This window comes from Propithecus coquereli, unplaced genomic scaffold, assembly GCF_000956105.1.
Source record: "Propithecus coquereli isolate 6110/MARCELLA unplaced genomic scaffold, Pcoq_1.0 Scaffold242, whole genome shotgun sequence".
NCBI classification, from domain to species: domain Eukaryota; kingdom Metazoa; phylum Chordata; class Mammalia; order Primates; family Indriidae; genus Propithecus; species Propithecus coquereli.
The window spans coordinates 3,603,634-3,618,621 of NW_012147975.1; the positions used below are offsets into that span (position 1 = coordinate 3,603,634).

Below are 14,988 nucleotides of genomic sequence, written 5' to 3' on the forward strand. Positions count from 1 at the left end.
ACCCGGCACCCCAGAGAAGAGGATCATGGAAGATTCTCATCAACTCAGCACTGCATATAGAGCTATCTGCCAGGCCCTAAAGGGGAGAAGGGGTGTATGCTCGCAGGGTCCCCACCTTTGAGGCTCTCTCATGCTAGGAGAGACAAAGTCCTCAACAATGCAACGAAGCCATGTCTAAGGCACCCAGGGAGGAGACAACGATAGCTGCCTGCAGGGCTGAGGACACCATCCCAGAGATATGACATTTAAGCTGGGTCTCGGAGAACTTTGCCAGGGACGAGAAGGGAGGGGAGCTGCCAACACAGGGAACAGCCTAGGCCCAAGTCCAGGGTCACGAAAGGAAAGATCAGTGGCAGGAAGTGCAGCAGTGTCGGGGAACAGCGGGGCAGTGACTTGTAGGCCAGGAAGAGGAGAGTCGGAAGAGCCCCAAGGCTGTGCCTGGCACACGGCAGGCTCTCAAGATCTGTCAGGTCATGAATGGAGGATCAGATACGTGTCCATGTTAGGAGGATCGTTCCCCTTCAGGCACTTACGGAGGTGGTTAGTGACTGTGGACCTCTAGAACTGAAAGCAAACTGGGTGCATAGGCCACATTTTTTCTGTAGAAAGGGTTGAGGTTTCTACCAGATTCTATACTGGAAGTTAGACTAGAGGCTCGTAAAGGTATGTCTATTTTGTTTGCTGGTGTATCCTGAGCATCCAGCAGAGTGCCTGGCACATAGTTGATACTCAGTAGAGTTAGTTAGATACAGAAATGAATTTGCAAAGGGGCCTGTGGCCCAGGAAAGGTGGGGAGTAGCCAAGATTGGGACAGGGAGGAAAAGACGCCAGAGGAGAGCAGATGAGACACGTGCAGGGCAGGGAGAGGGGTGCCTCTTTCCAGAGATGTGTACCCCGCTCCCTCCGAGGGATGGCAAGGGGGAAGGTGTTGAGCAGCAGGGAGTGTGGCTATGCCACAGCTGACAGGGAACACGGAGGGAGGGGAAGAGGCTGGCTTGGGCATTCTGAATCAGAAATGTCTGTAGGGCATCTCGGGGGTGGTATCTCCTGTTTGCTGGCAGCATGGGTCTGGAACTCAGGTAAAAAAGCCATCAAGCCTGGAGATGGAGACTTGTAGTCTCAGATACTTAAAACAATGGGAGAGGGTGAAGTCATCCACAGGTGGAGATGGAGGAAGGAGAGCAGTGAGGCCCAATGTTCGGGAAAGTTCCAGCATTGATGGCAACTGAGAGAGAATGGCCGGGCTCACAGGAGGACGAGGTAGAGCACCGCAGGGCCAAGGGTGGGGGGATGGCCCATGCCAAGGCTGCCGAGAGACCTGGAGGCACGAGACCAGGGGACTCAGAGGTTGCTGCGGTTCCTCAAGGGCGGCAGCCACAGAGAGGCTGGCGATGTGTTTAAGAGGCAGATTCCGGCAGGGCAAAGAGTGAGGGGAGGGTGAGCGAGTGTGGACTCGTGGGCATGAAGCGAACTCCCTCCTGACTCCACGTGGTGGTAGAGGGAAGAAGCTAGATGAGGCAATAGCTGGAGGGCACGGGAACAGCAGCATGGAGGGATGCCATTTGAAAAGAAAAGCCATGGGTGTGGGTGTGTTGGCAGGGAGAGAAAGCTGAAGTTACCAGGGAAGGGAGTGAGTTGGTGGTACCAGGGCTCTGGAGGGGGTGTGTGTTCATGTGTGTGCGGGAGTGTGAGTGTGTGGGGCAGGGCGGGGGTGGGATGAGGATGGGCAGGCTGTGGGCATGTTTGCAGTAAGGAGAGGGAAAGGAGAGCCCTCCCTCCTGATTTCTGCAGTCTCAGGGAAGTGGAGGGCCAGAGGGAGAAGGGCCCCAAAGGTCCAGCTCTGAGAAGCCTGTCCGTTACTTCTCTCTAGCTTGGAGCTGGTCTTAGCAGGGCAGCTGGAAGGGGTGGGATGGCCTCAGAAGGTGAGCTGAGTGGGCAGCTTGAATTTCTTGCCAGTACTGTATAGATCTGGGACACACCGTACCCCACCCCACCCCACTGGCCCCTGCAATTTCCTTAGGAAGCAGCATTCTTTCAGCCACAGATCTTTGATCTAAACCAAACCCTTCCTAAATTGCCTAAAGTGGTCTGCCTGGACCACTTTCTAGGGTGACCAGCTCTGTCTTTGCACCGCACTCTTGGAAGGAGAGTCAGACCTGGAAGCAGCTCCCAGTCTGCTGACCCCCACATCCTCCTTCACAGGGTCCAGAGACTAAGGCCCAGAGGCAGGGCGTGGACATCCAGGACTACAAGCAAACCAGGAGCCGCTGAGCCCAGGCCTTCTTTCCATCACTTTCTGTGGTGGGGCAGGATGGGTGTTCTCTAAAGTCATCTTCATTGCAATTTTTTTTTTTTGAGACCGAGTCTTGCTCTGTTGCCCAGGCTAGAGTGCAGTGGTGTCATCATAGCTCACTGCAGCCTCAAACTCCTAGGCTCAAGGGATCCTCCTGCCTTTGTCTCCCAAGCAGCTGGGACTACCTGCACGATGCTGGCTAATCTTTCTTTTTCTTTCATTTTTTTTTTTTTTTTTTTAAGTAGAGACGGGGTCTCGCTCTTGCTTAGGCTCGTCTCAAACGCCTAAGCTCAAGCAATCTGCTTGCCTTGGACTCCCAGAGTGCTAGGATTATAGGTGTGAGCCACCTTGCCTGGCCTTCATTTACATTTTACAGCAGGGGGTGGGGGGATGAGGAGGAAAATCACAGCTGTGAAGGGGGTGGTTGTAACCCACTCTGGAGGGGCAGAAAAGGCTGGAGTGCGCCTCAGTCAGAGCAGGGAGACCACCTGGTGCCTAGAGCCAACAGAGCTGAGATCAGGCCGAACGTCTGTTTTGCTGGGAGGCAGAAGATTTTCTCCTCATTTGTCCTCGAGAAACAGGAGTGACCTGCCCTTGGACTGACTCCTGGCTTCTCTGGTGCCTGAAGCCCCTGCCTGACCAACCCAAGATGGAAGAGAGGTCATCTTCCAAAGCCTGGGGACTTGGGGACTTCTGATTCACTTCCCTGGACCGTCGATTCAAGATTAAAGACAATTCTCATGCCACAGGAGGAAACTGTCCGAGCTACAGACTTCCCCAACACCAATCAAAGCTATGTTCCCTTTTCCCTTACTTAGCTCTCTGACAAGTGACAGCTTGCTAAGCTGAGAAACCAGCCCACTAACTGTGACCTCCCAGAGACATTCTGGCTAGAGTCAGGGTCTTTCCCCAAAGATTGCCGAATGATGGGGCTTTCAGACACTGTGGGAGGTCCTTTGAGAAGAAGTTTTAGGGACAAGCAGAGGCTTCCACTGGTAAAGCTGACCTTGACAATCAAATTGCCTTCGACCATCCTGAGATATCAATTGCTTAACTCTTGTCTACGGTCTGCACGACACTGGGCCAAGATAACCAGAGGGGCCCACAGCTGCAGGGAGAAGGCTGGGAGTGGCAAGGAAGGGGAGTGTGGAGAAGGGCTGGGACTGGTTCCATGGGAGGGTTTGGGGATACAGTCCCGGATCCTGCCCCACTCTCGGGAGGAGGGCGGGCAGCTGATTGGATGGAGGGCGGCCGGATGTTGCTCACCTGCCGTTGCCATACTTGATGCGAATGTCTCGGCTGCGGTTGAGCTCCTTGCCGTCCTTGAACCACCGGTAGGAGGGCTGGGGGTTACCGGCTGCAGCCTCGCACTTCAGTGATTGCTTCTCACCCACCTGTCCCGTCTGGCTCTTCATCTTTTTCAGCTTGGGCCGGGTGGCTGTGGGGTACAAGGTAGGTGGGTGAGCGGGGTGGTGGTGGGGCAGTGTCGAGCATGAGTAGTCGGGTAAGGGCCACTGTCCTCGGGCTGGAACTGGGGAGGGAAGGGGTGAGCCTGGGAGATGCCCCTCCTGGTGTCATTTTTCCTGGTTCAATTCAACAGAGGGTCTGCAGTGATATCAGTGTAGCAACTACTTCTGGAGAGTTCCTTCCTGCCTGGAATGGTACTAGAAGCTTTACATTAGCTTATGAAACCTGCACAATAACCCCGTGAGTTCACTGCAGTGATTAAACCTACCTATAGATGGGAAAACCAAGGCTCAGAATAGTAAAGTCACTTCCCTAAGGGGAGGTGATGGAACTTGGATTCAAACCCAGATCTCCTTGACTTCAGTGTCATCATCTCAAATCACGGGTATAAGGCATGGGGCTGCACTGGTGGGCACAGGCCCAATCGCAGATGCAGAGCTTTGAATGCCGAGCTGAGAGGCTTTTCCCATTTTTCTTAAACACCATTCTATTTGCACATGCCCTAGTATCCCGTGCTTCACCTCTGTGTTCCTCTCCTCACCAGATTTAAAAAAAAAAAAAAAAAGGAAAAAGTACGCTGTTCACAGGAAGGTAAGGGCAAGCCCGTGCTTCCTACCGGGATGCGTAATAATTTCCATGGTATAGCCTTTTACAGGATACACAATGCCTTCATGTATGCTCATTTTGTCCCTGAGCTCTGTGAGACAAGGGTCACACTGACATAGATGGTGAAGATGAGACTCAGAGAGGTCAAGAAACTTGACCAAAGCCACATAGCCAGGCAGCCACGGAGCTGGCACCAAAGCCCAGGTATCTGGGTTTGCAATGTGTCAGGCTGGTGGCAGGCTGGTGTCTACTTTTGCAGCCTCATCTCTCTTTCGGAGATGATTAAAATCCTTCCAGTAGCAGAAGGGAAGGTCTGCTGGAGCCAGGGAATTGTCTTGGGACTGACTGGCCCTGTTTAAACTACTGGTCCTTTGCTTGGCAACTCAGAGCTCGGATGCTGGACCAGAGCTGGCTCTGGAGAAAGGGAGGCAAGAGGGCCTGGCTGGACATAGGTGTCCCCTCACTGAACTCAACCCTGAGCTGCTCCTTTTAAGCAGGGAGTAGATGAAAGTTGGGTGCAGGGAACAGAGGGAGCATGGAGAGAAAGCCTTTAAAGATGTATTACGTAGGCTTACATAATGATTCTTGTGAAATAATTTGGTTCATTTTAGAAAATTAAAAAATACAGATGGGTAAAAAGAAGAAAACAAAACCATTTATTATCCCAGTACTCATAAATAACACCCCCCCTCCAATTTTAAACAAAATGAGATTCAGTGCCAATAATATGTTTCTTTCACTTAATGAAACAATGTAACACTTTTACCTGGGTGTTAAATATTAATAACAGCATTTCCCAAACTGATTTTTATAAGACATGAGTATATAGAGAGATGAAAATAGATATTACTTGAGAAGAAGATTCCATGAGCAAATGACTTTGGAGAGCATGTGGGTAAACACAGTTAAAGAAGTATCTTTATTCACTTTAGTATCACTCTCTAAGGGCCTTGAAACTTTTTTTCTTGGAACACTTAAGTAGCATTTCAAGGAAATAAAGGTATATGGGACAAGTTCTATAACATAACTTATATGTGTATATATTTATAGATATATATTTTAAGAAATAATACATTAACATGATTCAAAATTCAAGAAGTGAAAAGGGTATATGGCTTACAAAAAAATCTCCCTCTAACTTCTGACCACAGCCACACAGCTGCCTTTCCAGGAGGCAACCAATTTTATCAGTTCCTTTGATATCTTTTCAGAGGTCTTTTATGCATATACAAAAAAAAATACCCAGTAGTCACACACACATTTTTTTCTGTAGCATTATATTTCATGGCTGCATAATATTCCTGCATGGGTATGCCATCATTTATGTAACTGATTCCTGTTGTGGGGCATTTATCATGCCCCTGCTCCCACCCTCCCGTTACAAACAACCCCACGGGGACATCCTTGCAGCTTCATCTCCGCACACATCCAGTGTCCCCTGCTGTATGGGAAGTATGGCTCTAGACTCACACTGCCTGTGTTCAAATCCAGGCTTTGCTACTTATTAACTTTGTGTCTCCAGGTCATTGACTTAATTCTTTAGTGCCTCAGTTTCCTCAGCTGTAAAACACAGGTGATAAATAATAGCTTCTACCTCATGGGATGATGGCTGTGAGGATTATATGAGATAATGCATGTAGAGCCTGGCACGTAGAGAGCATTTAATAAAGGTTAGCTATTCTTGTTATTATTATCCACAATTATTTCCTAAGGCAATCTTCTTAAAAGTGGAATTGCTGCGTCAAAGGGTATGCAATCTTCCTCAGCTTTGCACGTTGCCAAATTGCCCTCTGGAAAGGTTGCACCAATTCGCACTTCCCCCAGTGAATGACAGGGCCTGTTTTTTCCACACCCTCACCAACACAAGGTATTATCGTGTCTTTAATCTTTGCCAATTAGCTAGGCAAAAGATAACGTCTCTTTGTTGTTTTAATTTGCATTTATTTGATTACTGATGAGGCTGAACATTTTTCATAAGTGTATTGGCCCATTGTATTTCTTCTTTTTGAATTGCCTGTTCATGTCTGCAGTCTGTTTTCCTCACCTTCTTACTGATTTGTAAGAGCTCCTTATAAATATTAAGGCTATTAACCTTTTGCTACAATGTCCCCCCCCCCCCCCCCAGTTACCTGCTTCTCACATTTTATAATGCTGGCTTTTTTTTTTTTTTTTGGCATCCCGAGGTTTTATGCGTATTAACCTATCAACCTGTTGGGCTTTCCGGAACTTCATTATTCTAAGTGTGATTGAAGTCCTGCCTCAGCTTCCTTTCCTTACCCATAACCGCTCCCACCTTCGTGTTGCTCCTTATCGCAGTCCTTAACACTGGATGCTAACGAGAATCGCATGGGAAGCTTTAAAACTTAGGTAGGTGCCTGGGACATACCCTAGGCCTTCTGAAGCACAACCTGTGTGTGTGGGTCCAGGTGTGTGGGCTTTAAAGGGCTCCTCAGGCGTCCTTCTAACTTTTTTTTGGCAATAGAACATACATGCAGGAGAGTGCACATGTAAGTGCATAGCTCAATGACTGGTTACAAACTGAACACATATGCACAGATGGCTTTGCTATAAGGTTGGGTTGACATCTGGTGATGGGTGGGGAACCTGTGGCCTTAAGGACACGTGTGGCCTTCTAGGTCCTTAAGTGGGGCCCTTTGACTGAATCCAAATTTTACAGAACAAGTTCTTTTATGGAAAGGGGTGCAGTAGAGAAAGATGAAGCTTTTCTTTGCCTCCTTTGGTACTTAAAAAAGAACAAACTTGAAATCAGAAGGCCACAGGTTCCCCACCCCATCGCCGTTCTTGTGAACTGGGGACAGAGAGAGCTCTTCTCAGGTTCTAAGTGTGCCCTTCCCCCACTTGGAGTGTGTCGATCTTTCTTGCAATTCTGAAACAAGGGAACCCTCTGCCCCCACCACCATGGACTGCCTCCCTCCCAAAGAACCAGGGTGGGGATGGGGGTGATACTTGGTGGGAGGAATGAGGCAGTGGTCACTCTACCACCTTGTTTCCTGATGTGAGTTCTGCCGCAATAATGTGCACTGAGCCTGTGGCGGTAATGGGCCAGGTGGGTGTGTTACACAGAAACAGCAGGCACGACCCCAGTTCAGATGGCCTGAGGAACTGGGGGCTCCAAAATCATTCCCTGCCAATAACATAAAACACAGGCCCACACACCAGATCACAAGGAACCCATTCCATCTAGTGAGAACCTGCTGTGACTCCGTAGCCACTTCTCGATAGTCCACTCACTTCAGAACAACCCATCATTCATTAATTCACTCATTCATTCATTCAACCATGCCAGGCACTGTTCTGGGCCCTGGGTATACCACAGAGATAAGCATCCTGCTCTTACAGAGCCTGAATTTTAGTAAGAGGGATAGACAATAAGCAAATAAGCAACAGGAAATATGAGACAGTAATCGGTGGCTGGATAATGGCCCTAAGGTGGGAATGAACACGGTTAGTTCACGGGACTAAAAGAAGCCTATATGGATGGAGGATAGTGGAAGGCGGGAGCTTGAAGAGGTAGGCAGGTCCCAGCTGACATGGGGCTGTGCAAGCCAGGATGAGAAGTCTGGATTTGTTTTGCATGTTTTTTTTTTTTAATTTTTTATGTGCCTACTAGAAAATTTTAAATTATATATGTGGATTGCATTATATTTCCATTGGACAGCACTGGTCTAAAGGATGACAAAATAAAAATAACCACATATTTGAATCATGCCATGTTCTTTACAAGGAGTTTTCTTTTATAGCTCTAAACAGTTCCTCACAAGAATTGTCTGAGATGCTAAAAGCCCTGTTTCCTACTCTAGCAGCTTCTAGTCGTGGTCCTTGCTCATGGACATCCTAGTTCACAGCTATTTGAAAGCCAGGGTTGGGCAAAACTTGTAGCCTGTTTTTTGTTTTTCCATCAGGAAAGATCCTTGGGGGCAGGGGGTAGGGGGCAGTGGCAGCAGCTCGGATGGCAGGAAAGAGAAGAATCCATGCCAGATGGCCTTGGAACAATGCCCAGAGGACCTCCATACCCTCACTCCTGGGCCCAGAGCCCTGCCAGGCTTTCCTCAACAAGGACTGGCGTGACCTTCTTAAGATGGCACTGGATTTGTTTTGTAGGTGTGACGGGATGGGAAGGCATTAGAGGCTTACAAGCTGGGGGTGACCTGGTCTTACTTTCTGCATTTTAAGCTCATTCCTACCCTGAGCCACGATCGTTCTCACCATGTGTCTTCCAGCCATCAGATCCAGTACCAGCCCCTGGGGTCACCTGGGACAAGGCTGAGAGGCTGTTTGCACAGCAGACCTTTGTGTACCTGGAGACAGCTCTCATGGGGCCTCAGACCTGACTGGGCTAGCTCCAGCGCCCTGCCTGGACACTCTCTCTAAGCTGTCAGTATAGTCTGGGTCTTTTTTACATCTCAGTGTCTAGAATACAATGCTAGTGTGTGGGTATGGAGACCACTGTACTGTGTCCTGAGAGTGTATTGGGGCCTGAGCTGAAGCAAGCAGAGGAATAGACTTCCTGGGGTGGATGGGATCTGTCAAGGCAAGAGCTGAAGCCACACAGTGGGCAGGCACTTGTCTCCCATTCAGTTGGCACGTATTTATTGAGTGCCTACTACAGCCAGGTTCTGTGCTTTGTCCTAGGCAGAAATGATCTAGCCATATATGGAGTAACCACCCCCTGCTTCCCAAGGAGTTTAGCTTGTCCTCCTTTGTTATTGTTTTGTTACACAAGAAATACATTTTTGTTGCAGAAAAATTATACAAGTAAGGAAAAAGAAAAACACATTTAAGTTAATTCAATTACCATCAGAAAGAAAACCACTGTGGGCTTTCAAATATTTCAGATATTTGAAACCACTTTCAAATATCTTCTGAAAGACTTTTCTCTCTAAAATGCTTTATATCCTATTTTTCTCAGTCAAGATATTATAAAAACATTTTTCTAGAAATACAGTTCTAAATCATTTAAATGGCTGCATAATATTTCATTGTTCAGATGAATTTGCTAGGTCATCACCAATGTTCTGCTAATATTAACAATATTGCAATGAACATCTCTATAAATTCAACTTTGTGGCCAAAGAGAGGAGCAGCAATCCTGAGGGGCCGTGTGTATTTCCCCATACAGAAAGGGGACTCTCAAAGGTCCAGCACATAGGACAGTGGACAGCTGACAGGCATCAGATAAAAGCAAGAGGAAGATCTACGGGCACAAGAAGAGGGAGGAAATTCCCAGCACCCTGCCCTCATGACCACCACTGACACCCAGAGCCCTGCAGCTGCTCCTTCCCCACAGATGGAGGGGCAGCAGCGAGTTGGTGGGCTAGGCAGTCCCTTGGGTCCTGGGCAGCTCTCCCATCCCCTAAAGTCCCCTCCTCGGACCAAGCCCCCTCTGCTGAGCTCCACACTCCCTGGGTTGGGCAGGAGGGAGCCCGGAGGTCACTTCATCCGGCTCCCTTCCTCTTGGGGCAATGCTCGCCTGAGCAGCAGGACCAGGGTTCTCTGCAGTGGGGGTGTGGGGATAGCTCCTTCAGCAGATTTGTAAGATCAAGAGGAAGGTCTCTCAAGGATAGTCTGGGTCTCCACAAAAAGATTTCCCTCGAGGATGGGTTCCGTAAAAACCTTAGGACATATCTCCACGATGGCCACGCGTTAGGCCACGGGTATCTGGTGGCTTCTGCTTCCTATCATCCCAAGCCAGGGCATCTGGCCTGTATCTGTTTGACAGGCAATCCCCAGAAAGGACCTCATTAAGATAGCAACAACAGCAACAACAACCAGGGCTGCTCCTTTCCCACATCCCAGCCCCGAGGCCAGGAGGTGCCGCTGCTGCCAGCAGCTTGACCTCATTCCTCTCGGCAGTGGGCGGTGGGTGCGGAGCCTGCAGAGATCTGAGAGCAAGACAGACGCCCGGGACATGGCCAGGCAACCCAGCTAGGGAGGACCTGGCTCTGCTTCCCTCCCAGCAACCAGAGGGCAGGGGCAGCGGACTCTTAAAAGGGTTAATGATCCTCACCTCATGACTAAGGCTGAGCAGTCCCCTTTGCAGGGCAACACCTGGAGACAATGTGGCCAGCCTGCCTGGCATCAAAGTTTCCCACTGTCCTGCTGCTGGCGGGCTGTGGGCCAGCCCCCTCCCCATCCCTCTCCAACCCACAAAGTGACTACAACCTATTGGAGGTTAATTATAGACTCCAAGTTCAAATGAGAAAGAAAAAAAAAAAAACTAAACAAAAAGCACGGTTGGTTTAAGGGGGCGCAGAGGACCTACCCTGTGAAATGGGCAGCCAGGAATCCTCCCAGGGCCTGCAGAAGGGCCATTTGACACTCATAGGACAGGCCTTCCAAAGGGAGTATGTGCCCAGCTGGGCCTCTTGGCCTTCCCTGAGCCACATCTCCTTGGCCATCCAGGCCCAGCCCGGTCCCTGGGCTTGCCTTGCCCTCTTCTTACATCCATCCAAAAATGTCCATGTCCAGCAGTCCCTGTGATGTACCAGGCCCTTATCAATCACTGGAGATGTGATGCTGAACAAGCCAACATGGCCCTGCCCCTCGGACTGGGCTCTGCCTCCTGGCTAGGGCTCCCACTGAAGCTGGGAAGGGAGTAGAGCCTCAAAGAGGGCCACTTTCCCTGCACAGTGAAAGCCAGCCCGGACCTGATGGGCTCTCAGCTCAGGCGGCCAGGTGCCTGCCACCTCAGCTCCAAGGTAAAGAAGAGGGGCCAGGGCTGGCTGGGGATGGGAGTTAAAGAGGGGAGGCAGGGGCAATGCCATGAGAGTGGTAAAGGAGGAGGGAAAGGAAAGAAGGGCGAGGAGACAAAACTTGGCAGCACCAAGACCAAAAGAAATGGTTCTTGCCTTAAACCTTCACCTGCCCATCCAGCATTAACCATCCACTGACACCCAACCCTACAATTCAAGAGCAGGGCATGCATAGGCACTGACCTGATCACCAGGACCAACACTACGCCCACTGCCAGGCCCCTCTGCCAGAAGCCAGGTATCCTGAGAGAAACCCTGGCCTTCTCAGGGCTCTGCCAAAGCTGGGGACAGAGATGCCCAGCCCCCAGAGTCAGGCAGGTCCATGCTGCAGTGCACCACCTGAGCTCAGGCTGAGACAGAGGCACATGAGCAGAAGAGATGGGCGAGTGAGGGCATGCCGCCTGTGTCTGGGGGAGGTTGCACAGGTTCCTGGAGCAGGCACCAGCTGCGGGGTAGGCATGGGGGCACTCTGCACAGATACCTCAGTCTCCCTGGGTTCTTCCCAGTGGTTGGGGCACAGATGAGGCATGGAGGAAGCAGCACAGAAAGAGAGGAAGAGTGGCAGGTGAGGACGTGGAGATTCAGATCTTTGGCCCAGTCTCCCAGTTTTTCAGCTGTCTGCCCCTGAGTAAATTGTTTAGCCTCTCCGGGCCTCAGTGGGCTCATCTATAAACCACACTCTGTCTATTTCAGAGGAGTAGAGTAGGAGAAAGCTCTGCATGGAAGGATGAAAGGCTTCTGACCATTATCATCTCTTCAGCTGCGGGAGGCAGAGGTCAGGGACAAAGCAGAGATGATGGTTCTGGAAAACCATGACCAAACTCGGTTTTATCTCCCCACTGGGGAAGGCTGGGCTCTAGGCCAAAGTTTTGGGCCCTGGCCCAGGAGAACCCTCTGTGGAGAGGGCCTGCTGTTGGTGGGCTAGGCCAGCCCTTGCTCCGGGAATTCGGAAAGGGCAAAGGAGCGATCCCAGAGCCCTAACCCCTTTAGGGTGGGCCTGTGCTTCCTGCCTCCTCAGCCTGGCTGGAGAAAGTTGTTTCTGAAGCTCTGGGTCCTGGGGGCAGGATGGGGAATGGGGAGCATCTTGTACACACAGACAAGACTGGCTTCTCAAACCGGGATAAGGACAGAGCTGCAGGACGATCTTGGGGCCTCTTTCTTGAGGGTCTGCCAAGCTCATTAATAAGGAAAAGCAGCACCTTTGTATTAAAACAAACAGACATATGATGGAGAAGAGTGTCAAGTTCATGTGGATTTTTAAGATAAAATAAAAATACAGGGCTTCAAAGAAATGTTGCGTTTCAGGGGAAAAGGTCTCAGCAGGCCTGAAGTAGGTAAGGAACAGCTCATGTGCTCACTGTAGGTGTAGGGGCCCAGGCCGCCAGGGGCCCTGCCTCCTTCCCTTCAAATTCATCTATAAGCATGAGAGCCCTTGCTTCGGCACTCTTGGGGGTTGGGAGGGCTGCGATGAGCGTGGTTCTTGTCCCTGTGGTCCAGACTAGTGAGGGCAAGGGAGCTGGAAAGAACCTATCCCAAAATGAATGCCTGCTCCCTGAGTCTTTAGTCACTAGCTCAAACACGACATGTGGAAACCCAGTTTCTTCATCTTTTCTCCCCACACTGCTCTTTCTCCTGGGTTCCCTCTTTCAGTCACCTTGTCATCTGTGACAACCCTGTCTCTCTTGACTGTCCCCAAAGGTTGAATCCATTCAACTTCCACCAAGCCTCGTACCTTCATAACCCTCTGTCATCTGTCAGGCCCTGGCTCAGGATGCACTGCTCCCCGTGCCACAGTACCACTGTGCTGGCAGCGTCCACTTGGCAGACTCACCTCTGTGTGCCTCGCCACCACTCAGAAAACTTCCTTGGCTCCGTGATGTCTGTAGAGAAAGGCTGCCTGCCTTCCTTGCCTGGCAGCCAGGGCCCTTGGGTGACGCTTGCTGGGTCAGTGAATGGGCCCCATTCCCAAACACACCTCTCCACTTCCCCCAACCACTTCCCTCAAGGAGTCGTGTATTCCAGGCAAACGAAATCACTGGATGCTCCCCAAACATGCCTGTTCTGTCCTGCCTCCATGCCCTCTGCTCCTGCTTCCTCCAGAAGCCATTCCCCACACAGGAAGAGGGTCAGACATGCAGGCTGGGGGCTCAGTGTGCATTCTAGCTCTGTCCCGCGTCTTGTGTAACTAGACAAGTTACTTAACCTCTCTGAGCCTTTATTTTCTTGTTTGTGAAACAGGGACAATCTCATCCACTTTTAATATTATGGTTAAGTTAAAATGGAGGTAATATATGTCAAGCACTTAGAACAGTGCCTGGAACGGAGAGATAGCTTAATAACTGGCAGCTCTTATTAATCTAAATCCCTCCAGATCTTCTCAGATGCCACTGCCTTCTCTAATCCACCCACCCAGAAGCAGTCCCACACAGACTCCCTGAGCCTTTTATCTGCTCTTGCTAGAGCTTCTCACCTTGGAGCAAACCAGATCCTTGTTTTTCTAGACTGTGCGGACCTGGAGGAAGGGATGTGTTAGAGCATTGCTATGTCCCTGGTGTCTGGCACAGAGTAGGTACTTATTGGTCACTGCTGAGCAAATCAATTAAAGACGAAAGGCTGGACTGTGACTGATGGGTGCCCCTAAGTGGCCCAGATCAAGACTGCTGTAAGGATGGGACCCCTTGATGGCTGATCCCAGAGGCCTTTCCCACCCAACCCTCCTCCCCAACTCTTCCCTCTCCCGTCCCCTCAGCCCAAACAGGCAACTGCCCCAGAACAGCAGAGCAGATGATGAAACCAGGGGGCCTCACTGGAAGATCACTCTTGCTCAGTCACACTGCCCAACCACTAAGGGGCCCCAGCCCAGGCAGGAGGCTCAACCAAGCTGCCTCCTTCCACGCATGAGACTGTCCCTCTTCAAAGAGAATGGGCCAGCTAGGTCTCCACATACATTCATCCTTTGTTCAAGTATGGGTTGAGCACTCAGCACATTTTGGGTGCTACAGGTCAGTTGACATAGCCTTGGCCCTGGTAGAGGTCCTAGCTGAGTGGGGTGTGCTCATATGTGGGATCGGCACTATGTCGGGCAGGCGCTGGGTGCTGCGGGGCCAGAGGACGCACTCACCCTCCCTCCTCAGCCTGGGAGCCAGGGAGGCCCTGTGGAGGAAGTGAAGCCTAGGCTGGGCCTGAAGGATGAGCAGGAGTCGGCCAAGAGAACAGAGAGCACGTGCCAGGCGAAGGGAACAGCGTGTTCACAGGGATGAGGCAGGAGGGAACCACAGCGCACTCAAGGAACTGAGAGAAATTCCATCGGACCGATCACAAGGAATGAGGGGTAAGACCCGAAGCTGCAGTGGCAGGGAAGGCGAGTGTCTCAAGAGGCTGCCACCCTCGTTCTTGCCCTATAGCTGCCGAGCCCTTTGCCTTGTTGGTGTGTGGACTTCCCTCTCTGGGCCTCAGTTTCCCCATCTGTATAGTGAAGCGAGTGAACTATGAGCTCTGATCCAGCCTCACCTGACTACATGAGAAGTCACAGCCCCCTGGCCAGGCCTAAACCTCCAGATTCCTTCCAAAGTGTTTCTAGCTGGCCAGCTATCCTGAGGCAAAGCCCACGGCCGCTCTACCATCCATCACCGCACACACATCCTGACCGTCTGGCTGGGACTATTGCCAGCGCTCGTGACCGTGCTCTCCCTTGCCCATCCTTCCACAAAGCAACGGTGGCTGTGATGCCGCAAGAGCAGCTCTGACCAGATTTCCCTCCTGCTCAGAGCCCTTCACTCCCCACTGATGCAGGTAAGTCAAACTCAAAAGCCCGGCATTCAGAAGATCCACTGTTGGGCCCCTTTGGTC

At 50.8% G+C, this 14,988-nt stretch overlaps 1 protein-coding gene across 5 annotated transcripts in view; it reads right to left on the reverse strand.

Moving 5' to 3' along the window:
• NRG2 (neuregulin 2) overlaps positions 1-14,988 on the reverse strand; it is a 180,184-nt gene that overhangs the window by 33,967 nt on the left and 131,229 nt on the right. For all 5 annotated transcript variants that reach the window (XM_012646346.1, XM_012646345.1, XM_012646343.1 and 2 more), the window contains exon 2: positions 3,560-3,731. In XM_012646346.1, the coding sequence (XP_012501800.1) occupies positions 3,560-3,731 (172 nt within the window). The remainder of the gene's footprint in view (positions 1-3,559; positions 3,732-14,988) is intronic.